This window comes from Artemia sp. Qi Xiang Cuo, chromosome 12 (assembly GCF_049724085.1).
Source record: "Artemia sp. Qi Xiang Cuo chromosome 12, ASM4972408v1, whole genome shotgun sequence".
Classification (NCBI taxonomy): Eukaryota; Metazoa; Arthropoda; class Branchiopoda; order Anostraca; family Artemiidae; genus Artemia; species Artemia sp. Qi Xiang Cuo.
Window position 1 is genome coordinate 24,761,495 of NC_142805.1, and position 27,426 is coordinate 24,788,920.

The 27,426-nt window shown below is 35.6% G+C and overlaps 2 protein-coding genes and 1 pseudogene across 3 annotated transcripts in view; all 3 read right to left on the reverse strand.

Annotated features, from left to right (window-relative positions):
• Positions 1-9,493, reverse strand: part of LOC148945915 (protein spinster homolog 1-like) — a 28,492-nt gene extending 18,999 nt beyond the window's left edge. Inside the window, exon 1 of the mRNA XM_089098186.1 lies at positions 9,292-9,493. Within this exon, the coding sequence (XP_088954312.1) occupies positions 9,292-9,427 (136 nt within the window). The 5' untranslated portion in view covers positions 9,428-9,493. The remainder of the gene's footprint in view (positions 1-9,291) is intronic.
• The window catches only part of LOC148945912 (transmembrane protein 120 homolog), a 545,739-nt gene that overhangs the window by 181,314 nt on the left and 336,999 nt on the right, over positions 1-27,426 (reverse strand). The window lies entirely within an intron of this gene.
• Positions 12,027-27,426, reverse strand: part of LOC148945916 (protein spinster-like) — a 116,946-nt pseudogene continuing 101,546 nt past the window's right edge. The window contains exons 8-9 of the transcript XR_016142506.1: positions 19,938-20,163; positions 12,027-12,781 (exon numbers count right to left, since the gene is read on the reverse strand). The product of XR_016142506.1 is annotated as a protein spinster-like (transcript). The remainder of the gene's footprint in view (positions 12,782-19,937; positions 20,164-27,426) is intronic.

The window sequence follows — 27,426 nt, forward strand, 5'->3', positions numbered from 1 at the left end:
TTGTTGTCCCTGACTTTCCCCTTCCCTTCTCTTTTCCCCCTAGTCCCTTTCCCCTTAGTCCCTTTCCCCTTAGTCCTCTCTTCAAATTCCCCCTTACCACCCCAATATATCTTTTGATTTTTAATCGCCAGACGATCCTCTGCGGACAACAACATTAGGTAATGAGTATTTCTCAAACGAGAAATAGCTCCATTTGCAGTGACAATAAATTTGGTCAATGGCTTGACCAAATGCTCTGCTCAAACAAATATGTTCGGCTCAAACATCCAAAAATTGTTGTTGGACTTATGTCTGCATCCAAGAAAACAACAAACAAATTGACCAACACTCATAATCATCAAACAACCATCAACAAACAGAACAGAAACAACATCAAATAACCATGAAAAAACATCAAATAACCATCAAACAGAACCAAACCATCAAATAACCATCAACAAACAGAATAAAAACATGCATAAATTATGTAAGCCCAGTATGTAATAACCCATTCCTACTAACGAAACAGATAAAGAAAAAAAAAGTCAGACACATAAATAAAAGAAAAGAAAGACTTCTAACAACACTGTAAAATAAACTTAGAGCGCCACTAGTGAGGTTCTATGGCACGGTACATAGCGTGGTATGGATCTAATGTGCGCTTGAACCGGCTAATTCGGTCTTTGACCAATTAAAGGGATCTGGTATTTTATACTTTTCTGAAATTCATTAGTTTTTCATCCATGGGGTATGATTCAGTAGATATTTTCTATATTTGATAAACGCTGAACGAATTGTGCAGTTATTCTTATCAGACATAATTGTCCAGAAAGGCATATGAAACTAAGAGAGGAAAGGAAATTATAAATTAAAAACAAAAATTAAAAAAGGTGAGAAAACGAAGATTTTTGTCAGCCAGTGGCAAAACATGAAAACGAAGAAAAAGCAAATATTTCGACAAGGACCTCCACCAAGTCGTCTTCAGTGCTAAACAAAAAGAAAAAACAAACTCTCTAACCTTTCGAAGTTTACCCGATAAAAAGAGAATAGACACTGAATAGAAGGCAGGCAGGAATCAATGACAAAAGGATTTCATTGATTCCTGCCTGGCTTCTATTCAGTGTTTATTCTCTTTTTGTCGGGTTAACCTCGAAAGGTTAGATTCTCTTTCTTTCTTTTTTTTTCTTTTTTGTTTAGCACTGAGAACGACTTATTGGAAGTCCTTGTCGAAATATTTGCTTGTTCTTCGTTTTCATATTTTGCCACTTGCTGACAAAATCCTCGTCTTCTCAGCTTTTTTAATTTCAGTTTTAATTTATTATTTCCTTTCCTCTCTTAGTTTCATATGTCATGTATAGCCAGTGTAGTCTTAGAATGTTTTTATGTCCAGAAAGGGGAAACCTCAAGGACATGTGGCATTTCAAAAGCGCCATAGAGCCTTGCTAGGACAAGGCAATTGTACATACGTTTACACAATACCAGTATACCATACCCCTTACGAACTTTCTCGGAGAAATTCGAGATAAGTAGTTTAAGCCTATACTTAATATCTGATGCAATCGGTAGGCCAAGATATGTCAGTTGTTCAGCAGAAGCCACCTCTATATCATAGGCAGCGCAATCGTGCTGCCTAAGTAAAGAACGATGTTGGCACAATGTACTACTTATTTTTTTTGTTTTTTTTTCCATACCAGGGCACTTCATATCGAAGGAGTTGTCGTATAAACCCGAAAAGGGCTCGTTCGATTGGAAATTGGAGTGGCTAGTGCCCTTTTTAATAGTCAAAAGTGATTGGAGAACAACAAGCCCAACCCCACGCCCCTAATTCCCCCAAACACATCCAATCAAAATTTTGACATAGCCATTTGTTTCAGCGTAGTTGATTTCCAGATAGAAAATATGTTTTGAGGAGGAAACTCCCCCATAACCTTCAAGGCAGGGGTTTTAAGTTATGCCCTGGGGGCATTTAAGAAGGATGTTGGCAAACACTCACCCACACTCACCCACAACCCTCAAGCAAGGGTTTTATGTTATGCCCTGGGGGCATATAAGAACGATGTTGGCAAAATGTATCATTTATTATTTTTTCCTTTAGAGCAGGGTACTTCGTATCGAAGAATTTGTGGTAGAAACTTCAATAAAGGGCTCAATTAATTGAAAATTGGATTGGCTTGTGCTCCTTTTAATATTCAAAAGCGATCGGAAGGCAACTAACACCCATCCCACGCCCACCATTTCCCGAAACACATCAAATCCAAACTTTAAGATAGCCATTTTGTTCAGCGAAGTTGATTTCCAAATAGAAAATATGTTTTTAAGGAGGTTACTTCCCTACAACCCTCAAGGCAAGAGTTTTAAATTATGCCCTAGAGGAATAAAAGAACGATGTTTGCACAATGTATTCTTTTTTTTTCCTTTGGACCAGGGCACTTCGCACCGAAGAAATTGTCGTAGAAATTTTGAAAAGGGCTTATTTCATTTGAAATCGGAGTGGCTTGTGCCCTTTTTAATAGTCGAAAGTGATTGGAAGGCCACTAACACCCCTTCCACGCCCACAAATTCTTGAAACACATCCATTCAAAATTTTGAGATAGCCATTTTGTTCAACGTAGTGGACTTCCAGATAGAAATTATGTTTTTGAGGAGGACACTAACCAGAGCCCCCAGGGCAAGGGTTGTAAGTTATGTCCTGGGGGAATATAAGGTTTTTGTTGAAAGCTTTGTCGTAGAAACTTGAAAAAAGGCTTATTCGATTGGAAGATTAAAGGGCTAGTGTCCTTTTTAATGGTCAAAAGGGATTGGAGGGCAACTAACACCCTCCCACGCCTACCGTTTCCCCAAACACATCCGATCAAAATTTTGAGACAGCCATTTTGTTCAACGTTGTTGAAAGTTCTGGAAATTAGATCTTTGAGGATGATAATCCAACCACAGCCCTCAGGGCAAGGGTTATAAGTTATTCTCTGGGGGCAAATACGGTTTTTATAGAACGCGTTGTCGTAGAAACCTCAAAAACGGCTCATTCGATTGGAAATTGAAATGGATAGTGCCCTTTTAAATACTCGAAAGTGATAGGACGGCAACTAACACCCTTCCTTGCCCACCATTTCCCCAAAGACATCCAATCAAAATTATGAGATTGCTATTTTGTTCCACGCAATTTAAAGTTCAGGAAATTATACATTTGAGCAGGACACTCCCCCCCACAGTTTTCATGGCAAACCAAACCAAATAGTGTAAGTGTATCCAAGCTATAAAAAAAAGTAAACAGATTTTTTTGTGAATGGTATCAATTTTTCCATTTCAGGTCAACTAGAGGAGGTATGAAACTAAATTAAACACTACTAGTTGTGTCCAGATTTTTAAGAGGGTGTATGCTGTTAGAAATTGCTGAAAATTTTTCTCCAGAATACAAATAGCAGCCCAAACTATAAAGTCTTAAAATAAATGAAAAGATTAAAGAATTATTTTCTTTTTCCCTGAAAAGACTATATCAATATAAAACAAACAGAAATTAATAAAAAAAACTTTTTCCACAAAATATGTTCTTCAAAGAACAGCAAAGAACTCCATTAAACCAAAAATAAGCAAAAACAAAATCAAATAATCTACCAAGCGTGAAACTACCACAAATCAGCATCGATAAATAAATTAAACCCAAAACGAACATAAATTACAATAAATAACCGAACAAAACTAAAACGAGCAGAAATTAACATAAGTTGGGCTCAAAACCCTTATGCCTTCCCAAGGCCAGAACATAATTTGCACTTTACTGAAAAAAATACAAATGAATGTGCATTGTCAGTTTAATATATTTATACTGGTATTTAGTAATCAAAATGTTGATTTATTAAAGTTATAAAAGTAAAAATATGTATATTTTTTTTCAGTAAAGTGCAAATTGTGTTCTGGCCTTGGGAAGGCATAGGGGTTTTGAGCCCAACTTATGTTAATTTCTGCTCATTTTGAGTTTGACTCGGTTATTTATTGTAATTTCTGTTCGTTTTGGGTTTCATTTATTTATCTATGCTGATTTGTGGTAGTTTCACGCTTGGTAGATTATTTGATTTTATTTATGCTTTTGTTTTTTACTGTTATAACTATGAATGAACAAATGAATGGTTTTTATTGCCCGTCATCAAGTAAACAATTACAAAGATGGAGTAGAAAGAAATAGATAAAGAAAAAACAAAAAAAACTCACTCACACATAAACAAAAGAAAAGAAAGACTTCTAATAACACTGTACAATAAACTTAGAGCGCCACTAATAAGGTGCTATGGCACGGTATATAGTGTGGTACGGATCTAATGTCCGCTTGAACCGGCTAATTCGGTCTTTGACCAATTCAAAGGGATCTGGTATTTTATACTTTTCTGAAACTCGTGAGTTTTTCATCCACGGGGTAAGATTCAGTAGATATTTTCCATATTTGATACACGCTGAACGAATCGTGCGGTTATCCTTATCAGACATAATTGTCCAGAAAGGCATACGAAAATAAGAGAGGAAAGGAAGTAATAAATGAAAAATAGAATTAAAAAAGGTGAGAAAACGAGGAATTTTGTCAGCCAGTGGCAAAACTTGAAAACGAAGAAAAATCAAATATTTCGACAAGGACCTCCGCCAAGTCGTCTTCATTGCTAAAGGAAAAGAAAAAAAAATCTATAACATTTCAAAGTTTACCCGACAAAAAGAGAATAGATACTGAATAGAAGGCAGACAAGAATCAATGAAAAAAGGATTTCATTGATTCCTCCCTGGTTTTTATTGCCCGTCATCAAGTAAACAATTACCAAGATGGAGTAGAAAGAAACAAATAAGGAAAAAAAAAAACACACACACGCAGAAACAGAAGAAAAAGAAGACTTCTAATAACACTGTACAATAAACTGAGACGCCACTAATAAGGTACTATGGCGCGGTACATAGTGTGGTACGGATCTAATGTCCGCTTGAACCGGCTAATTCGGTCTTTGACCAATTCAAAGGGATCTGGTATTTTATACTTTTCTGAAACTCGTGAGTTTTTCATCCACGGGGTAAGATTCAGTAGATATTTTCCATATTTGATAAACGCTGAACGAATCGTGCGGTTATCCTTATCAGACATAATTGTCCAGAAAGGCATATAAAACTAAAAGAGGAAAGAAAGTAATAAATGAAAAATAAAATTAAAAAAGGTGAGAAAACGAGCATTTTTGTCAGCCAGTGGTTGAACATGAAAACGAAGAAAAAAGCAAATATATCGACAAGGACCTCCGCCAAGTCGTCCTCAGTGCTAAATAAAAAGAAAAAAAAAATCTCTAACCTTTCGAAGTTTACCCGATAAAAAGAGAATATACACTGTATAGAAGGCAGGCAGGAATCAATGAAAAGGGATTTCATTGATTCCTGCCTGGCTTTTATTCAGTGTTTATTCTCTTTTTGTCGGGTAAACTTAAAAAAGGCTAGATTTTTTTTCTTTTATTTAGCACTGAGCACGATTTGATGGAAGTCCTTGTCGAAATATTTGCTTGTTCTTCGTTTTCAAGTTTTGCCACTTGCTGACAAAATCCTCGTCTTCTCAGATTTTTCATTTTATTTTTCATTTATTATTTCCTTTCCTCTCTTAGTTTCATATGTCATGTATAGCCAGTGTGGTCTTAGAATGTATTTATGTCCGGAAAGGGGAAGCCGCAAGAACATGTGGCATTACAAAAGTGCAATAGAGCCTTGCTAGGACAAGGCGATTGTACATACGTTTACACAATACCAGCATACCATACCCCTTACGAACTTTCTCGGAGAAATTCGAGATAAGTAGTTTGCGCCTATACTTAATATCTGACGCCTTAAAAAAACGAAAAGATTTAAAGTATTATTTTTTTTTTCCTGAAAAGACTATGTCAATATAAAACGAACGGAAATTAATAAAAAAAAACTTTTTCCACCAAATTAGTTTTTCAAAGAAAAGTAAAGAACTCCATTAAACCAAAAATTAACTAATCTAAAATATTGATTTGATGTGTTTGGGGAAAAGATGGGCATGAGAGGGGGGTTAGTTTCCCTCAAATCACTTTTTACTATTAAAAAGGGCACTAGCCCTTTGAATTTCCAATCGAATGAGCCCTTTTTTAAGTTTCTACGGCAAGGATTTCGGTAAAAACCTTATAACTTTGAACTGCGTGGAACAAAATGGCTGTCTCAAAATCTTTATCGGATGTGTTGGGGGAAATTGTGGGCGTGGAAGGGGTGTTAGTTGCTTTCCAATCACTTTCGACGATTTAAAAAGGCACTAGACATTTTAATCTCCAGTCGAATGAGCCCTCTTCTAAGTTTCTATAAAAGCGCGTTCTATGAAAACCTTATGTGCCTCCAGGGCATAATTTAAAACGCTTGCCCTGAGTGCTGTGGGGGGGGGTCATCATTAAACATCTAATTTCCAGAACTTAAACCTACGTTGAATAAAATGGCTATCTCAAAGTTTTAATTCGATATGTTTCGGGAAAAGGTGGACGTGAGAGGTGGGTTAGTTGCCCTCTAATCACTTTCGACTATTAAAAAGGGCACTAGTCCTTTGAATTTTCAATCGATATGAGCCTTTTTTGAAGTTTCTACGACAACGCCTTCTATTAAAAATCTTTTATGCTCCCAGGGCATAACTTACAACCCTTGCCCTAAGGGCTTAGGGAGACTGTCCTCAAAAACATAATTTCTATCTGGAAATCAACTATACTGAACAAAATAGCTATCTTAAAATTTTGATTGGATGTATTTCCGAAAACGTGGGACATGTAAGGGATGTTAGTCACCTTCCAATTACTTTCGACTAAAATGGGACAGGCCACTCCCATTTCAAATTGAATTAACACTTTTCGAAGTTTCTACGAAAACTTCTTCGATACGAAGTGCCCTGCTCTAAAGGAAACCATTAATAAATAAAACATTGTGCCAACATCATTCTTATATGCCCCCAGGGCATAACTTAAAACCCTCGCCCTGAGGGTTGTGGGGTAGTGGCATCCTCTTTACTTATTCCCCGTTTCTTGTCTCGTTCTCGAGTGTCTCCGTTCTTTACTTAGGCAGCGCGATCGCGCTGCCTATGATTTATACACCAACTTTCTATATAAACCTTACATACCCCCAGAGCATAAATTACAACCCTTGCACTTAGGGCTCTGAGGGGATTATCATCCTAAAAGGCCTAATTTCCAGAACTTTCAACTACGTTGAACTAAATGGATATCTCAAAATTTTGATTGGATGTGTTTTGGAAAATGGTGGGCGTGAGAGGGGTGTTAGTCACTATTCAATCACTTTCAACTATTAAAAAAGGCACTTGCCCTTTCAAATGCCAATTGAATGAGCCCTTTTGAAGTTTCTACAACAACGCTTTCAATAAAAACTTTATATGCCCCCAAGGCATAACTTACAACCCTTGCACTGAGGGCTCTGAGGGGGTTATCATCCTAAAAGACATAATTTCCAGAACTTTCAACTACTTTTAACAAAATGAATATCTCAAAATTTTGATTGGATGTGTTTGGAAAAGTCCTTTTGAAGTTTCTACGACAACGCTTTCAATAAAAACTTTATATGCCCCCAGGGTACAACTTTCAATCCTTGCCCTGAGGGCTGTGGGGGGAGGGGTTGTCATCCTTAAAGACCTAATTTCCAAAACTTCAACTACGTTTTATAAAATGGCTACCTAAAAATTTTTATTGGATGTGTTTGGGGGAATGATGGGCGTGAGGGGGGGGGGGGCTAGTTGCCCTCCAATAACTTTCGACTATTAAAAAGGGCACTAGCCATTTGAATTTCCAATCGAATGAGGTTCTTTTTAAGTTTCTACTACAACGCCTTCTATAAAAACCTTATATCCCCCCAGGGCATAACTTAAAACCCTTGCCCGGAGGGTTGTGGGGAGAGTTTTATCCTCAACAGGATATTTTCTATCTGGATATAAACTACGCTAAACAAAATGGCTATCTCAAAATTTTGATTGGATGTGTTTGGGTGTTTGGGGGAATGATGGGCGTGGGGGGGGGGCTAGTTGGCCTTCAATCACTTTTGAGAATTAAAAAGGGTACTAGCCCTTTGATTTTCCAATCGAATGAGCCTGTGTTGAAGTTTCAACTAGAACGCCTTCTAAAATATCTTATATGCACCCAGGGCATAACTTAAAACCCTTGCCCTCTGGGTTGGGGGGAGTGTCCTCCACAAAAACATATTTTCTATCTGGAAATAAACTATGCTGAATAAAATGGCTATCTCAAAATTTTGATTGGATGTGTTTGGGGAAATGATGGGCGTGGGAAGGGGGCTAGTTGCCCTCCAATCACTTTCGACTATTATAAATAGAACTAGAACTCTTGATTTCCAATCGAATGAGCCCCTTTTGAAGTTTCTGCGACGACCCCATCCATTTGAAGTGCCCTGCTCTAAAGGAAAAAAAAATAATAAATGATACATTGTGCCAACATCGTTCTTATATACCCTCAGGGCATAACTTAAACCCTTGCCCCGAGGGTTGTGGGGGAGTGTCCTCCTCAAAAGCATATTTTCTATCTGGAAATTAAGTACTTTGAACAAAATGGCTATCTCAAAATTTTGGTTGGATGTGTTTGGGGGAATGATGGGCGTGAGGGGGGGGGGCTAGTTGCCCTCCATTCACTTTTGACTATTAAAAAGGGCACTAGCCACTCCAATTTTCAATCGAATGAGCCCTTTTTGAAGTTTCTACGACAACTCCTTCGATATGAAGTGCCCGGGTATGGAGAAAAAAAAACATTGTGCCCACATCATTCTTTACTTAGGCAGCGGTATCGCGCTGCCTATGATTTAATTTATCATCATACTACTAATTTGCTTTGAATAAAAAACAAGCTAACACCTTTTTAATTACCAAACTTGTTTTTGTCACTTTTCACATAGAGAGGTTACACTAAAGTTTTCCTAAAATTGCTAGGTATTTCCCCTTTTTCAAAAATAATATTCATAATCTTCAGTAAGTTATGTCAAATTTCAAAACCACCAGATTTCACAAACTCATTTACCACACTATCAGCAACTAGGTAATATCAGCATACTGCCCTCTGTTGTTCTTCCTCTCATCTGATGAGAGATGACTTATATGATTTACGCTCAATAAGAAACAACAAGATGAGATATTTCTCGTACGTTTCGCAATTGTTTATAAATAATGCACAAAACATAATTCTTACATATTTCTAGCATTCTAAGGAAGGGAAAAGCACTCCCTCTCCACCAGGCACACTTGTTCTTATTTAAATTATGATGATAGAAATTTTACTAAAGATAACATACCTGCTGTCGTATATCTGTCCATAAAATTGATGAGATTCCCAGCGCATAAGATAGCAGCTGTTAAATACTCCTTTCTGCTGTTCTTCTTCCCAACTGACGATGCAGATGATTCATATGAATCACCTTTAATGCTCATTTTGGAGATAGATCTCCAAATTTTGGAGATTTTGGAGATAGAGATTTTGGAGATAGAGATTTTGGAGATAGATTTTGGAGATAGATTTCTGATAAAGATGAGCAGTATCAGAGTAGCTTCTGACTACTAAGGTTTTTTTTTAATGAAATTAAGAGTATGTTTATCTTTAAGAAAACAAGATTTCTTATCTTTTTTGTGACAAGAATAACCAAGAGTAAAAAAAGATATTTGATCGCTTTAATCAATTAATAAATATTTAAATGTCAATCAAAGCGAAAACAATGTGACCAAAGTGATTTGCAGAAAGAGAAAAAACCTTTATAAATAATTTATTTGTGGAAAATATTAAATACTACCTGCCATATATGTTTATTTGTACTTTTAACTACACGTACTGCAGTCACAACCCTGCCTTATATGCCTTCAAAGACCTGTATGACTCCTTAGCCCTGCAAAGCGTGACAAAATAAAAATAACATGGTTTACCAAAGGGAAAAGTACATTCATTTTATATAATTGATTGGAATACAATTTCAAACAGAAAAATATCCTTAAAGTGGGTTTGGATTTTGGAGACTTTGTTTCCCCGATGTCGTGTAAAGCTTAGAGTTCGGTTATGCTTTTGCTGTAGTTTTCATTTGCTATCATTTCTCAGCTTTTGGAGTGTCTCATTCGTCTCAGAAATCAGTGCAAGTGCCGTGTAAATCAGCCAACTTTCTATTTGGAGTTGTTCTGACCACCCAGTTACAGTGGCCAACACTTTTTACATTGTATGCAATTTGAGACAAAACAGGCCGAGTTATTTTTTCCATTAGTCATTTTGCTTCACACGCTGCCTCATCGTCAGAACTATCAGGGACTGCAGCTAGCACAGCACCAATGCAGTCAAATCTTACCTTCACCTTGAAAATAGAATGGCATCCAACCAGTCATTTGACAGTCCTCTCAAGATCCAAGACTTTTGCCCGCTAATACACTGGGATTCCTCCAACAATTAATTTCATGTGTTGCAATCAGTTTTCTGAAAATCAGTCATAACCAAGTGTAATCTGTGGGCGTGACAGTTTAAAAAAACTACATAAGACACCTTCTCCCTGAGCTTTGCTTGAAATCCGTTGGTATCCCCTCTCGCCGTCATAATATTGGGCAATATAAAACATCAAATCTACAAACAAAATTATATGGTTTCAAAAATTTAGGTGGATAACCTGTCAGTGTTTAATATTTGCATGTGATAGCAGCCGATAAGTCGCTCCACTACTTTTACATTTGATATGTTCCTGGATACGATCGCTAATTAGTCTTTTTTTGAAGCATATTTTGTCTACAAGAATAGCATACTAATTAGCTGAATTTACTTCTGAAAACATGTCTTGCCGCATGACATTTCTTATCAGTGTAAATGCGTCGTTTTGGAATTGATGACTGAAATAGTGATCAACTTGTGCTCTGACTTGGCCTCCAGTTTTTTGTCACTTTTAGATGTTTCCTCCATCAGTTCTGCGACTACCGCAGCAACAATACAATCAAATTCGGCCTTCACCATGGAAATAGAGTAGCATGGGTAAAAACAGCGAGTTTAGACGGTCCTTTCAAGTTCCAAAAGTTTTTGTTCGCTAATGCACTGGGATTCCACAAATAGTTCATGTCAAGTGTTGTTATATAAATACATATAGTCTTCGTACTACAGAGAAAAATTCCGAAAGTTCACTGATGTTTTTCTAGCAATCAGTAAAAACCAAGCGTAGTCTATGGGCGGGACAGTGTAAAAAAAATGCATAAGGCAGCTTCTCCCTAAGATTTGCTTGAACTGCTTTAGATTTCTCATTCATAACAAATACGCTGTCATAACATTGGGCAACACACAACATCAAATCTAAAAAAAAACTTTTCCATAGTTTCACATATCGAGGTGGATAAGCTTTCGGCGTCTAATCGTTGCATGTGATGGGAGCCAATTAGTCGCTCCACTTCTTTTTCATTGGATATGTACCCGGGTAGGATCGCTAATTGTTCTTTTCTAGAGACATCTTTTGTCTCGTCAAAGAGAATAGCGTAGTAATTAGCTGATTTTACTTCTGAAATAATGTTTTGCCGCAAAGTATTTCCTATCAGTGTAACTGCATCGTTTTGGTATTGATGATTGCAATAGACACAAAATCGGCACTGTAACTTGGGCTTCAACTTTTCGTCATCGTTAGATATTTTCTCCATCGGTCCGACACAATTACCCTGGTTTGCGGATGTTTCTTGAGCTTTTTAAGTTCTGACCATGTTGACACACAGTTCCTATGTCTTTTACAACCATCATGTTGCTTCAATAGACCAGGACTGTCTTTCCACTTACATAATTCTGTCTCGATGAAAGCCCTTTTTCCAGCAGTATCCCAAGCCCTTTAGCTGGGGAACTAGATAAATGGCAGTAAGCAAAACAAAACAAAAAATACAAGTTTTATGAGTGTTCAATCCATTTGTAAATTTTAAAGTAATGCGCACTGAATATCCTTCCGTTGGAAGTAGAAGCCGGATCATAGGCAGCGCGCTAGCGATGCCTAAGTAAAGAACGATGTGGGCACAATGTGTTGTTTTTTTTGTCTCCATACCCGGGCACTTCGCATCGAAGGAGTTGTTGTAGAACGTTCGGAAAGGGCTCAGTAGTCCTTGACTACTAGCGAATAAACCAATCATTATTATAAATGATTCTAGTAGCATCAAAATCTAGCTGGAAATGGGCCTTTTCCAAATTTTTCAACTTAACATGCCGGTCTACAGTCAGTTGAAAAATAAGCCAAGATTCCAATCAAATCTTAAGAGCCTGGTAACCAAGTTAGTGACCTCCCGCAAAGAAAAACATAGGGCCTTTTCCCTTGGTTTGTTTGTTTCTAAGATTGACAAAACTGGCGGGGATTCAAGATTAGATTTAAAAAAAACAATTGTAATTTTTCCTAGAGTACAACAAGAAGTTTTTTTAATGAAAAATTTTACAGAAATTTATCAGATTTTAAATGGATTTAGCGTAGAAAAGTATGAGGGGTAATTCACCTCTTTGGTAAATCTTCAAAAAGTTTGGATTCTTTATACCCATATCACTGCGAAAACTATCATTATTTTTTAACACAGAATTTTTATACAATTTGAGTAACATAAAATGTTCCATATAAATATCCTTTAAATTTTCAAAAGGTTTCTCGTCTCTTTCATTTTGTTCTATGTGGTTTTCAATGGTGTCACTCTATGAGTCATCCTTTTTATCCTTTCCTTCAGATTAATATTTCACTAGCATAAAAGCTCAACTCTCAACTATTTTTTTTTCATACACTGCATCTCGGGGTTGTTTCTCAGCTTCTATGGTAGCTAAAACGAAAAACATAATTAAGATAAAGCACAAAAAAAATGTATATAGCCTACCTATACACGCATGTATATTATTTGAATAAGGAAGGATAAAAATATTGTAGCAGATTTTTAATTAAATGACAAATGATAAAACGCCTGATCAAATTAATTATGGAACAATCTAATAAAAATAGAATAAAAAAATAAAATAATAATAAGAATAATCAAAAACAATGTTTGTGCTTCCATTTCCTGGTATAGACATGATATGTTAAAATAGGATAGTAATATTGTGTTTTATAAGTATTGAAATTCTCTGAAGCTGTATTTATCTACTTTTCTAAGACGATAAAGTAAGTTTATTGACTCTATATGAACCGGAGATGAGGATCAAGAGGCATCCCTGTCCCTAGGACTAGGAGTCCAGAATAGAAACTGGAGCACGCTCACCCGAGTCACAAATGCAGACTAAGGAGGAGGAAGGCTCCTCTTATTGGAACTGTATGGGACCCACCGGCGTGTGGACATGTCCCGACGGTTAGATGTCTAGTTTCATGTGAACTCTGCTAAAATATGAGAGGATTGGCTTACGACTTCCCAAAAAAGACAGCCATATTTTTTCTCCTTTTTAATAATTAATTTTAAAAAAACTTTCCAAAAAATAAGTTTTTCAAAGAAAAGTAAAGGCCATTTTAAACTTAAGCTCAGGAGATACAAATACCTGTTTAAATTAAAACTCAAAACGACCAATAATTACTACTAAATAATAAATGAAACCCAAAACGAACAGAAATTAAATAAACAATCATGGCAAAAAATATACAACAAGTAATAATATAAATAAATAAAAAGATCTTAAAGCAAGTATTGCTTAGCTTGAATATGAAAATCAAGCTTAAAACGAAAAAAAATATTTTGCTATTAAAGTATAAATGAAACTTAAAACGAACAGGAATTAAATAAACAATCAATGCAAACAAGCCTACAATATATATTAATGTAAATGAATAAATAAATCTTAAAACGAGTGTAACTTAAATTAAATATGCAAATCAAGTTTGAATCGAATAAAAACAACTACAAACAAGAGTTTGGGTATCGCCTCACTGCATTAGCCTAAAACCTACTGCGTCATTGGCGCCTTACTGAAAACTATATGAGTCTTGAACAGTCTTGGAAAGTATAAACAAAATCAAATTGAATAATAGATATATAATAATATTAATTGTTGAAAGATCCATCAGTTCAAGATTTTTTTTTCACTGTAATTTTTATTTTCATTTTCAATGCTGTAAGAACTGGAAAAGAATAAATTTGTAATTACTAGTAATTCGTTTTCATTGAAGAGCCAATGACGCAGAAGGCTTTAGGTTTTTACAGTTAAAGAAGGGGGCAGCATCCAAAGTCTGTTTCTAGTGAAACTATATTTGTCCTTGACCAATCTTGTAAAGAATTAATAAATTAAACTGAATATTTGATGTATAATGATATTAATTGCTGAAAGCTCATCAGTTCAAAACTTTATTGTAATTTTAACATTTATTTTCAATATTAAGTACAAAAGATAACATTTGAAATATAATTCGTTTTCAATAAAGTGCCAATGACGTAGTAGGTTTAGCCTTCTGCAGTGAGGCGATACCCAAACTCTTGTTTGTAGTTATTTTTATTCGATTCAAACTTTATTTGCATATTCAATTTAAGTTTCACTTTTTTTAAGATTTAATTATTCATTTACATTAATATATATTGTATGTTTGTTTGCATTAATTGTTTATGTAATTTCTGTTCATTTTAAGTTTCATTTATGCTTTAATAGCAAAATATTTTTTTTCGGTTTAAGCTTGATTTTCGTATTCAATCTAAGCATTACTCGCTTTAAAATCTATTTATTCAGTTATATTATTACTTGTTGTATGCTTTTTGCTATGATTGTTTATTTAATTTCTGTTCGTTTTGGGTTTCATCTATTCTTTAGTAGTAATTACTGGTTGTTTTGAGTTTTAATTTTAACAGGTATTTTTATCTCCTGAGCTTAAGTTTAAAATGGCCTTTACTTTTCTTTGAAAAGCTTATTTTTCGGAAAGTTTTTTTTAATTAATTTTTGTTCGTTTTTGATTGCGAAAAGTGTCAAGTTTTTATGGCATGGGGGGGGGGGTTGCTTACTGTTCGATTATTCTTAACTTTAAAAAACGGATCTAGAACTTTCAATTTAAATCGAATGAGGCTTTTTTCAAAGTCTATACGATTACCTCTTTGATAATAACCTTATATATGAACAACAGCCAGCTTGCATAACTTGTGGAGAGCGATTGACAACAATGAACGGATTGAAAAAATTTGGAATTGACCTTAATAGGATTTTGTTTGCCAAAGCAATTTTTTATCTATCACAGCGTATGTATTTTAACTTTATAATTGAATAATTATAATAGATTTACAATGTGTTCTTCCCATACAAAACTTTACCTTATTAAAGTCTTTGGGGTGGGGACGGCGTAGTTGGCATAAAGATGAAACCTTTAGCGTAGACAGTAGGAGAGGGGGAGAGTGAGGTTGGAGACTCATCCAATACTTGGCGGAACTTCACTTATCTCCTCCGTTCCCGATTTAGGAGATTAGACAGACTCTTTGGGCTGTAGAATGTTGGACCGTTTGAGTTGTGGAAGACCTTAAAATACTCAAAAATTCTTTATATTTTCATTTATCGCAGGATTGATTTCATAGATTTTAGAAGGGTGAGCTCCCTGGCCCATCATTTGGGTGAGCCTCAACTTATAATATGCAATTTTGATTAATTGTCCCGTGTTGTGTGCATATATTATTCTATATATTTTATTTTGAGTTATACTTTTATCGCATTGCGTTCATTTTTAAGCCTTGAGATAAAAACTAAAACCTTAGCGTAGATAGTGGTGGGGAGAAGTCTCCCCCCTCACATGCATAATTGAGCAGCCCTAAAACATCATTTTCTTTTCCTGCTGATAATTCCCCCGCATTAAATTCCACCCAGCAGAAATTTATTTATTAATTTACATTAATATCAGCACTAAATTTATTTATTAATTTACATTAATATCTATTTTATGTTTTTTTGCATTGATTGTTTATTTAATGATTGTTTGACTGTTTTTATGCCCCCAGGGCATAACTTACAACGCCTACCCCCGGGCCCTGGTGGGCTGTGTCGACACCGGAGTTTTTTGTTATAAGAACTTTGAACTATTGTAACAAAATGTCTATCTCAAAATTGTTATCTGATGCATTTAGGGCGTGGAGGAGGGGGGGGGCTAGTTACTCTCCAATCTCTGTTGACTCTTAAAAAGTGAACAAGAACTTTCAATTTCCAATCAAATGAGCCCTCTCTAAAGTTTATACGAGCATCCCTTCCATAAGAAATAATGGGAAAGATTTGGAGAATCCTTAAATTACAACCCTTGCCCTGAGGGCTGTGGGGGAGTTGTCATCCTCAAAGACCTAATTTACAGAACTTAAAACTACGTTTAATAATATGGCTGTCTCAAAATTTTGATTGGATGTGTTTGGGGAAAAGGCGGGCGTGAGAGGGGGTTTAGTTGCCCCCAAATCACTTTCGACTATTAAAAGGGCACTAGCCCTTTGAATTTCCAATTGAATGAGCCTTTTTTGAAGTTTCTACGACACCGCCTTCTATAAAAAACCTTATATGCCCCCAGGGCAAAGGTTAAAACCCTTGCCTTGAGGGTTGTGGGGGAGTGTCTTTCTCAAAAGCACATTTTCTATCTGAAAATCAACTGCGCTGAACAAAATGGTTATCTCACAATTTTGATTGGATGTGTTTGGGGGAATGATGGGCGTGGGGGGGGATAGTTGCCCTCCAACCACTTTTGACTTTTAAAAAGGGCACTAGCCCTTTCAATTTCTAATAAAATCAGCCCTTTTTGAAGTTTCTACAACAAGGCTATTTATGAAAACCTTATACGCACCCAGGGCATAAGTTACAACCCTTGTCCTGAGGGCTATGGGGCGGTTGTCATCCTCAAAGGCATAATTTCCAGAACTTTAAACTGCGTTGAAAAAAATGCTATCTCAAAATTTTTATTGGATGTGTTTGGGGAAATGGTGGGCGTGACAGGGGGTTTAGTTGCCCTCCAATTACTTTCGAATATCAAAAAGGGCGCTGGCTTTTTCAATTGGATGTGTTTGGGGAAATGGTGGGTGTGAGAGGGGGGTTAGTTGCCCTCCAATCACTTTCGACTATTAAAAAGGGCACTAGCCCTTTCAATTTCCAATTGAATGAGCACTTTTTGAAGTTTCTAAGACAACACTGCTTATAAAAAACTTATATACTCCCAGGGCATAACTTACAACCCTTGCCCTAAGGGGTGTGTGGGGAGATTGTCATACTCAAAGAAATAATTTCCAGAACTTTCAACTACATGGAACAAAATGCCTATCTCAAAATTTTGATTAGATATGTTTGGGGAAATGATGGGTGTGACAGGGGGTGAGTTGCCCTCTAATCAGTTTCGACGATTGCAGAGGACACTAGCCCTTTAATTTTCCAATCAAACGAGCCCTTTTTGAAGTTTCTACAACAATGCTTTCAATAAAAGCCTTATATGTCCCCAGGGCATAACTTACACCCTTGACCTGAGAGCTGTGGAGGGTTGTCATTCTCAAAGACCTTATTTCCAGAACTTTCAACTACATTGAAAAAAATGGCTACCTCAAAATTTTTATTGGATGGGTTTGGGGAAATGGTGGGCGGGAGAGGGGTTTATTTGTCAGCTCCGGGGAGGGGGATGGTTGTCATCCTCGAAGACATAATTTCCAGAACTTTAAACTACGTTGAAAAAAATGGCAATCTCAAAACTTCGATTGGATGTGTTTCAGGAAATGGTGCGCGTGAGAGGGGGGTTTGTTGCCCTCGAATCACTTTCGACTTTTAAAAAAGGCACTAGCACTTTTAATTTAAAATCGAATGAGCCCTTTGTGAAGTTTCTACAACAACATTTCCTATAAAAACCTTATATGCCCCCAGGGCATAGCTTACAGTCCTTGCCCTGAGGGCTGTGGGAGGGCTGTCATCCTCAAAGACATAATTTCCAGAACTTTCCAGTACGTTGAACAAAATGGCTATCTCCAAATTTGAATTGGATGTGTTTGGGGAGATGGTGGGTGTGAGACGGGGATTAGTTGCTCTTCAATCACTTTCGACTATTAAAAAGGGCACTAACCATTTCAATTTCCATTCCAATTAGCCCTTTTTGAAGTTTCTATGACAAAGCTATTCATAAAAACATTTTATGCCCCCAGGGCATAACTTACAACTCTTGCCATGAGGGCTCTGAGGGGTTTCATATATACAACCCTTGCCTTGAGGGCTCTTAGGGGCTTCACATATAATATTGAGATTCATTTTTGAAAGTTTTGGCAATTTTTGATCTTTAATGTTGTAAAGGAGAAAATGTTTAAAATATGTTTTGTTTCCAGTAAATCACATATGACATTATTGACTTTAGAAGGCATCGGGGGCATTTTGGAAGCTAAGAATGCTGCGTCTTTTAATTTGTTTTAATATATCTCAACATTCCCTGAAAATTTTAAATTAATATCATTAGCTAATCCTGAAATATTTTAGCTCTGTCCTTATAAACCATCTGAATGCAACCATCTGAGTGTTTATTTATTTAGCTCAACACCCCCTTCAACAAACATTGAGAGTCTCATATTAACACCCTCGGCCATTTCTTAGATATTTCATATACTCTCCTTGTGACAACCAGGATGCAGATAGTTTCTTTCGATTTATTTCAAAATGCCCTCAGAAAACCCTAAAAGTTTCAGCTTAATAAACCTTGCCATTTCTTAGCTACGCCCTTTTGACTATCTTGGATTTAGAGAGTGTCTTTTGGTTGAGCTCTACATCCCCAACAACATGCACTGGGAGTTGCAACTTAATACCCTTAGCTGTATCTGAGATTTTACAGAGTCATCCTTTTGACTATCTTGATAAACATGGTGCCTTTGATTTAGTTTAACACTATCCTCAACTTTGCCTGAATGTTTTATCCTAATACGCTATTCTTTTCCTGGATATTATATTGTATGTTGTTTTGAAAATCAGGGTGCAAATAAACTTTTTTGATTGATTTCAATAGCTGCGGTAGTGGTAGCAGTAGCTGTAGCAACGGAAGTGCCTGTAGCAGTCACTGTCGCATTCACTAGTAGCTTCAGTCATATGTAAGTGCTGTCACTGTCACAAGCAGTCACAACTAGTCACAGTCACAAGTAGTTGCAGTGGCATTTGCAAGTAGTCGCAAGTGGTCGCAATCGTAAGTAGTTGCAATTCAAGTCACAGTTTCAGTCAAAACATAGTCACAATTACAAGTAGTCGCAGTCGTAAGTATTCACAGTTGCAATCGCAGCCGCAGAAGTAGTAGTAGTAGTAGTAGAGCTACCTCAAAATTTTTATCAGATGTCTTTGAGAGAGGGTAGCTAAAAGGGGCGTGTAAAAGGGACTAATCGTCCTCCAACCACTTTTGTCTCTTAAAATGGTCACTCGAAATTTCAACTTTCGATTGAATGAGTCCCCTTCCAAGTTTTTACTACATCTCCTCCTATATAAAGTGACAAGGGGAAAAAACTGATACACTAAAGTCTTATCGTTTTTACTTAGGCAGCACTTTTACGTGAACCATGGATTTTTTGTTGATACCATTAGTTGAAGGTGCTCTTTAAAGATTTACAAATCATTGGCTTGATTTTTTGGAATTTTCACGTTCTTTTTTTCTCATGTGTTTAACTCTTTTTTTTCGCAGCGACGGTGGCAAACTTCCGTACAATATTTTGAAATCTAAGTGTGTTAAATTATGCATTCTAAGAGTGTTGAAAATAAAAAAAAGTGAACTTTTATGGCAGTTTTGACAAACTATCAACGACAAATTTAAGAGCAAATTTCACTGCAATTCGTAAAAATCTTTCACAGCAATTTTAATGAGAGTTAGGTTTATATTGTAAAGTAAGATTTTTATTGCTATTGCTGCTAATTTAGAAAAGTGAAAATCCAACAAATTATTACAAACAAGATTGAATCCTAACATTTTGGGAAAGTGGGGAGGGCTGAGACTGCTAAGTATGTGCCTGATCTAAGTATTACCGAAGATTGGCTACAAATAATATATTACCTTACCTTCTGCAAGTGCTCTCTCAGCCTTAAGTTTATCGTTTTCAAAGAAAAGTGCACTATATAGTGCCAAAGCTCCAGCAATGACAGTCACAACCACGGTTATATACAGAGCGTATTGAAGTGAAGTGAAGTCATTAGGATCAAGTGAGGATGTACCACACTCATCATTTTCACTTAGTGGCTCTAAAACTACTCGTTTTGTAACTATAGGTTTGAGTGAGTCTGATACCTAAAAAGATAAAAAAAAAAATCAACCGTACTAGAGACTGTGTCTAACCTTATCTAAGTCAGAAAGTTTTTACTGACGAAAATGTTTTCACGGCAAGAAAGGGAGGACAAATGTTAATTGAAGACTTGATAAAAAGAGCTAAATCACATCAAATACACAGTAAAATAGGAATGCTGTCCATACGTTCAATAATTGTTATGAGCAGAACAAGAAATAGAAACGAAAACAAAGTTCGACGATTTTTATAGCATTTCTTAGCGAAATCAGTCCCCTCCTCGACGCCCCAATCTTTGAGCTAACTTTTTTTTACCTTAAAAAGTAGAGTTGCCGTAAAAGGTCAAATTTTTGCGTAAAGAGCGAGACATTGAGGGATGGACAGCCCCTTTCATATACGGAGTAATTTCTCTTCTTCTTAATTTTTAATAGTAGAAATGGATTAATGACTACAGAAGGGAGTGACGTCACAGTCAGTTTATTGATCCATGAATGGGGATAGATTTCTGAGAAATCGACTAGGACAAGAGTGGAGCTCAATTTCTGGGAAACTGATTTACATAATCGGCAGAGAATTCTATCATGAGAGTATTTCATTTTTAAATATGGCTTCTTGGGTCTTTAGGTCTGAGAGATAAATTAATATTCTTTCGAAACCATAATAGTGTAAGTAGGAGCACCTTAGATATTTTTTCAGAAATTCACACGAGATCAAGACATATTGAATATATTTTACGCGGGAAATGGTTTCCTGGGAATTTCAAATGTGACATCACAGGGATGCCAAAACAAAGGAACACACAGAAATTACTTTTAGGGGTTTATTTGGGCGAAAACAAATTAATCGGTATTTTAGAGACTTTTTGGGCGAAACAGTTTGAGAAATTTTAGAAGATGATTTGGGGTAAAATTCTGTGGTCGTTATAATACACAAGTTCCATTTGAACAGTGTTGTAAGGTCCCCTACCCAGACCCGAAGGGCCCCCCGTCCAACTTTTTGCCCCCCCCCCCCCGAATATATCATTTCAGATCAAGTTTTTTTCTTAATGTACCTCCTAAACCAATTTTACAAGTTGAAGTACTCATCCTTTTCACCCACAATTTTACTTTATGGCTTTTTTGAATACCCAAACACCATGCAGTACTTTCAAAAGGCTTTTTATGTTTTTTCAGAACAAATTCTTTTCTTAATGCCCCTCCTAAACCAATTTTACAACTTGAAGTACTCATCCTTATCACCCACAACTTTACTTTATGGCTTTTTGAATACCCCAACACCAAGCAATACTTTTCAAAAGGCTTTATTATATTTTTGAGAACAAGTTCTTTTCATAATATCAGTTCTAACCCTATTTTACAAGTTGAAGTACTCATCTTTTTCACCCACAACTTTACCTTACGGCCTTTTACATACCCCAACATCAAGCAATACTTTTCAAAAGGCTTTATTATATCTTTTCAGAACAAGTTCTTTTCGTAATGTCCCTCCTAAGCGAATTTTACAACTTGAAGTATTCATCCTTTTTCACCCAAAACTTTACCTTACGGCTTTTTGCATACCCCAACACCAAGCAATACTTTTCAAAGGCTTTATTATATTTTTTTCAGAACAAGTTATTTACGTAATGTCCCTCCTAAACCAATTTTACAACTTGAAGTAATCATCCTTTTTCACACACAACTTTACATTACGGCTTTTTGAATACCCCAACACCAAGCAATACTTTTCAAAGACTTTTTTATATTTTTTTCAAAACAAGTTCTTTAACCAATGTCCCTCCTAAACCAATTTTACAAGTTGAAGTACTCATCCTTTTCACCCGCAACTTTACTTTACGACTTTTTGCATACCCCAACACCAAGCAATAATTTTCAAAAGGCTTTATTATATCTTTTAAGAACAAGTTCTTTGCGTAGTGTCCCTCCTAAACAAATTTTACAACTTGAAGTACTCAACCTTATCACCCATAACTGTACTTCACAGCTTTTTGAACACCCCAAAACCAGGCAATACTTTTCAAAAGGCTTTATTATACCTTTTCAGAACAAGTTCTTTACGCAATGTCCCTCATAAATCAATTTTACAACTTGAAGTACTCATCTTTTTCACACACAGCTTTACTATACGACTTTTTGCATACCCCAACACCAAGCAATTCAGCAATTCTATCTTTTCAGAACAAGTTCTTTATGTAATATCCCTCCTAAACCAATTTTACAACTTGAAGTACTCATCCTTTTCACATACAACTTTACTTTACGGCTTTTTGTATACCCCAACACCAAGCAATACTTCTCAAAGGCTTTATTATATCATTTCAGAACAAGTTATTTGCGTAATGTCCCTACTAAATCAATTTTACAAGTTGAAGTAGTCATCTTTTTCACCCACAACTTTACTTTAGGGCTTTTTGCATACCCCAAAACCAAGCAATACTTTTCAAAAGGCTTTATTATATTATTTCAGAACAAGTTGTTTACGTAATGTGCTTCCTAAACATATTTAAAATTTTGAACTCATCTTTTTCACCCACAACTTTACGTTACGGCATTTTGAATACCCCAACATCAAGCAATACTTTTCAAAAGGCTTTATTATATTATTTCAGAACAAGTTCTTTACGTAATGTCCCTCCTAAACCAATTTTACAAGTTGAAGTACTCACCCTTTTCACACACAACTGTATTTTAAGACTTTTTGAATATCCCAACACCAAGCAATACTTTTCAAAAGGCTTTATTATATTTTTTCAGAACAAGTTCTTTATGTAATGTCCCTCCTAAACCAATTTTACAACTTGAAGTACTCATCCTTTTCACCCACAACTTTACTTTATGCCTTTTTAAATACCCCAACATCAAGCAATTCAGCAATTCTATCTTTTCAGAACAAGTTCTTTTCGTAGTGTCCCTCCTAAACCCATTTTACAAGTTGAAGTACTCATCCATTTCACCCACAACTGTACTTTACAGCTTTTTAAATACCCCAACACCAAGCAATACTTTTCAAACGGCTTTATTATTTTTTTTCAGAAAAAGTTCTTTATGTAGTGTCCCTCCTAAACCAATTTTACAACATGAAGTACTCATCCCTTTTCACTCACAACTTTACCTTACAGCATTTCGCATACCCCAACACCAAGCAATACTTTTCAAAAGTTCTTTTTATATTTTTTCAGAACATGTTCTTTACGTAATGTCCCTCCTAAGCCAATTTTACAACTTTGAAGCACTCATCTTTTTCACCCACAACTTTACTTTATGGCTTTCTGCATACCCCAACACCAAACAATACTTTTCAAAAGGCTTTATTATATTATTTCAGAACAAGTTTTTTACGTAATGTCCCTTCTAAACCAATTTTACAAATTGAAGTACTCACTCTTTTCCCACACAACTTTACTTTACGGGTTTTTGAATACCCCAACACCAAGCAATACTTTTCATTAGGCATTATTATATTTTTTCAGAACAAGTTCTTTACGTAATGTCCCTCATAAACCTATTTTACAACTTGAAGTACTCATCCATGTCACCCACAACTTTACTTTACGGCTTTTCGAATACCCCGAAACCAAGCAATTGAGCAATTCTATCTTTTCGGAACAAGTTCTTTACGTAATGTCCCTCCTAAACCCATTTTACAAGTTGAAGTACTCATCCTTTTTCACCCAAAACTTTACCTTACGGCTTTTTGTATACCCCAACACCAGGCAATACTTTTCAAAGGCTTTATTATATCTTTTCATAACAAGTTCTTTACGTAATGTCCCTCCTAAACCAATTTTACAGCTTGAAGCACTCATACTTTTCACCTTTACAGCTTTTTGAACACCCCAACACCAAGCAAAACTTTCAAAAGGTTTTATTATATGTTTTCAGAACAAGTTCTTTTCTCAATATCAGTCCTAAACCTATTTTACAAGTTGAAGTACTCATCCTTTTCACCCACAACTTTACCTTACGACTTTTGCATACCCCAACACCAAGCAATACTTTTCAAAAGGCTTTATTATATCTTTTCAGAACAAGTTCTTTACTTAATGTCCCTCCTAAACCTATTTTACAACTTGAAGTACTCATCCTTTTCACCCACAACTTTACTTTACGACTCTTTGCATAACCCAACACCAACCAATAAAGCAATTCTATCTTTTCAGAACAAGTTCTTTACGTAATATCCCACCTAAACCAATTTTACAACTTGAAGTACTCATCCTTTTCACACACAACTTTACTTTACGGCTTTTCGTATACCCCAACACCAAGCAATACTTTCCAAGGGCTTTATTATATCATTTCAGAACAAGTTCTTTACGTAATGCCCCTCCTAAACCAATTTTACAAGTTGAAGTACACATCTTTTTCACGCACAACTTTACTTTATGGCCTTCTGCATACCCCAACACCAAGCAATACTTTTCAAAAGGCTTTATTATATTATTTCAGAAGAAGTTCTTTACGGAATTTCCTTCCTAAACCAATTTTAAAACTTTGAAGTACTCATCTTTTTCACCCACAACTTTACGTTACGGCATTTTGCATACCCCAACATCAAGCAATACTTTTCAAAAGGCTTTATTATATTACTTCAGAACAAGTTCTTTACGTAATGTCCCTCCTCAACCTATTTTAAAACTTGAAGTACTCACACTTTTCACACACAACTTTACTTATTGGCTTTTTGAATACCCCAACACCAAGCAATACTTTTCAAAAGGCTATATTTATATTTTTATTCATAACAGGTTCTTTACGTAATGTCTGTCATAAACCTATTTTACAACTTGAAATACTCATCCTTTTCACCCACAACTTTGCTTTATGGCTTTTTGCATACCCCAACACCAAGCAATACTTTTCAAAAGGCTTTAATATGTTTTTCAAAACAAGTTCTTTTCATAATGTCCGTCCTAAACCAATTTTACAACTTGAAGTACTCATCCTTTTCTCCCACAACTTTACTTTACAGCTTTTTGAATACCCCAAAACCAAACAATACTTTTCAAAAGGCTTCATTATGTTACTTCAGAACAAGTTCTTTACGTACTTTCCCTCCTAAACCAATTTTACAAGTTGAAGTACTCACCCTTTTCACACACAACCTTACATTATGGCTTTTTAAATATCCCAAAACCAAGCAATAGTTTTCAAGGGCTTTATTATATCATTTCAGAACAAGTTCTTTACGTAATGTCCTTTCTAAGCCAATTTTACAAGTTGAAGTACACATCTTTTTCACCCACAACTTTACTTTATGGCTTTTTGCATACCCAAACACCAAGGAATACTGTTCAAAAGGCTTTATTATATTATTTCAGAACAAGTTCTTTGCGTAATTTCCTTCCTAAACCAATTTTACAACTTTGAACTACTCATCTTTTTCACCCACAACTTTACGTTACGGCATTTTGCATACCCCAACATCAAGCAATACTTTTCAAAAGGCTTTATTATATTACTTCAGAACAAGTTCTTTACGTAATGTCCCTCCTAAACCAATTTTACAAGTTGAAGTACTCACCCTTTTCACACACAACTTTACTTTATGGCTTTTTGAATACCCCAACACCAAGCAATACTTTTCAAAAGGCTATATTTATATTTTTATTCATAACAGGTTCTTTACGTAATGTCTGTCATAAACCTATTTTACAAGTTGAAGTACTAACCCTTTTCACCCAGAACTTTACTTTATGGCTTTTTGCATACCCCAACACCAAGCAATACTTTTCAGAATGCTTTATTATATTTTTCTGAACAAGTTCTTTTCATAATGTCCCTCCTAAACCAATTTTACAACTTGAAGTACTCATCCTTTTCACCCACAACTTTACTTTATGGCTTTTTGAACACCCAAACACCAAGCAATTTAGCAATTCTATCATTTCAGAATAAGTTCTTTACGTAATGTCCCTCCTAAACCTATTTTACAACTTGAAGTACTCATCCTTTTCACACACAACTTTACTTTACAGCTTTTTGAATACCCCAACACCAAAAAATACTTTTCAAAAGGCTTTATTATATTACTTCAGAACAAGTTCTTTACGTAATGTCCCTCCTAAACCAATTTTACAACTTGAAGTACTCATCCTTTTCACACACAACTTTAGTTTATGGCTTTTTTTGCATACCCCAACACCAAGCAATACTTTTCAAAAGACTTTATTATATTTTTTTCAGATAAGGTCGTTACGTAATGCCCCTCATAAACATATTTTAAAACTTGAAGTACTCATCCTTTTCACCAACAACTTTACTTTATGGCTTTTTGAATACCCCAACACCAAGCAATACTTTTCAAAATGCTTTATTATATTTTTCTGAACAAGTTCTTTTCATAATGTCCCTCCTAAACCAATTTTTCAACTTGAAGTACTCATCCTTTTCAACCACAACTTTACTTTATGGCTTTTTAAATACCCAAACACCAAGCGATTCGGCAAATCTGTCTTTTCAGAACAAGTTCTTTACGTAATGTCCCTCCTAAACCTATTTTACAGTTTGAAGTACTCATCCTTTTCACTCAAAACTTTACTGTAAAGATTTTTTAATACCCCAACACCAAGCAAGACTTTTCAAAAGGCTTTAATATATCTTTTCAGAACAAGCTCTTTTCATAATGTCCCTCCTAAACCAATTTTTCAACTTGAAGTACTCATCCTTTTCGCCCACAACTTTACTTTATGGCTTTTTAAATACCCCAACGCCAAGAAATTCAGCAATTCTATCTCTTCAGAACAAGTTCTTCAGAACAAGCTTGGTGTTGGGGTATACAAAAAGCCGTAAAGTAAAGATGTGTGTGAAAAGGATGAGTACTTCAAGTTGTAAAATTGGTTTAGGAGGGATATTACGTAAAGAACTTGTTCTGAAAAGATAGAATTACTGAATTGCTTGGTGTTGGGGTATGCAAAAAGTCGTAAAGTTATGTTGTGTGTGAAAAAGATGAGTACATCAAGTTGTAAAATTGATTTATGAGGGACATTACCTATAGACCTTGTTCTGAAAAGATATAATAAAGCCTTTTGAAAAGTATTGCTTGGTGTTGGGGTGTTCAAAAAGCTGTATAGTACAGTTTTGGGTGAAAAGGATGAGTACTTCAAGTTGTAAAATTTGATTTCAGAGGGAAACTACGTAAAGAACTTGTTCTGAAAAGATATAAAACGCCTTTTGAAAAGTATTGCTTGGTTAGGGGTATGCAAAAAGTCGTAAAGTAAAGTTGTGGGTGAAAAGAATGAGTACTTCAAATTGTAAAATTGGTTTAGG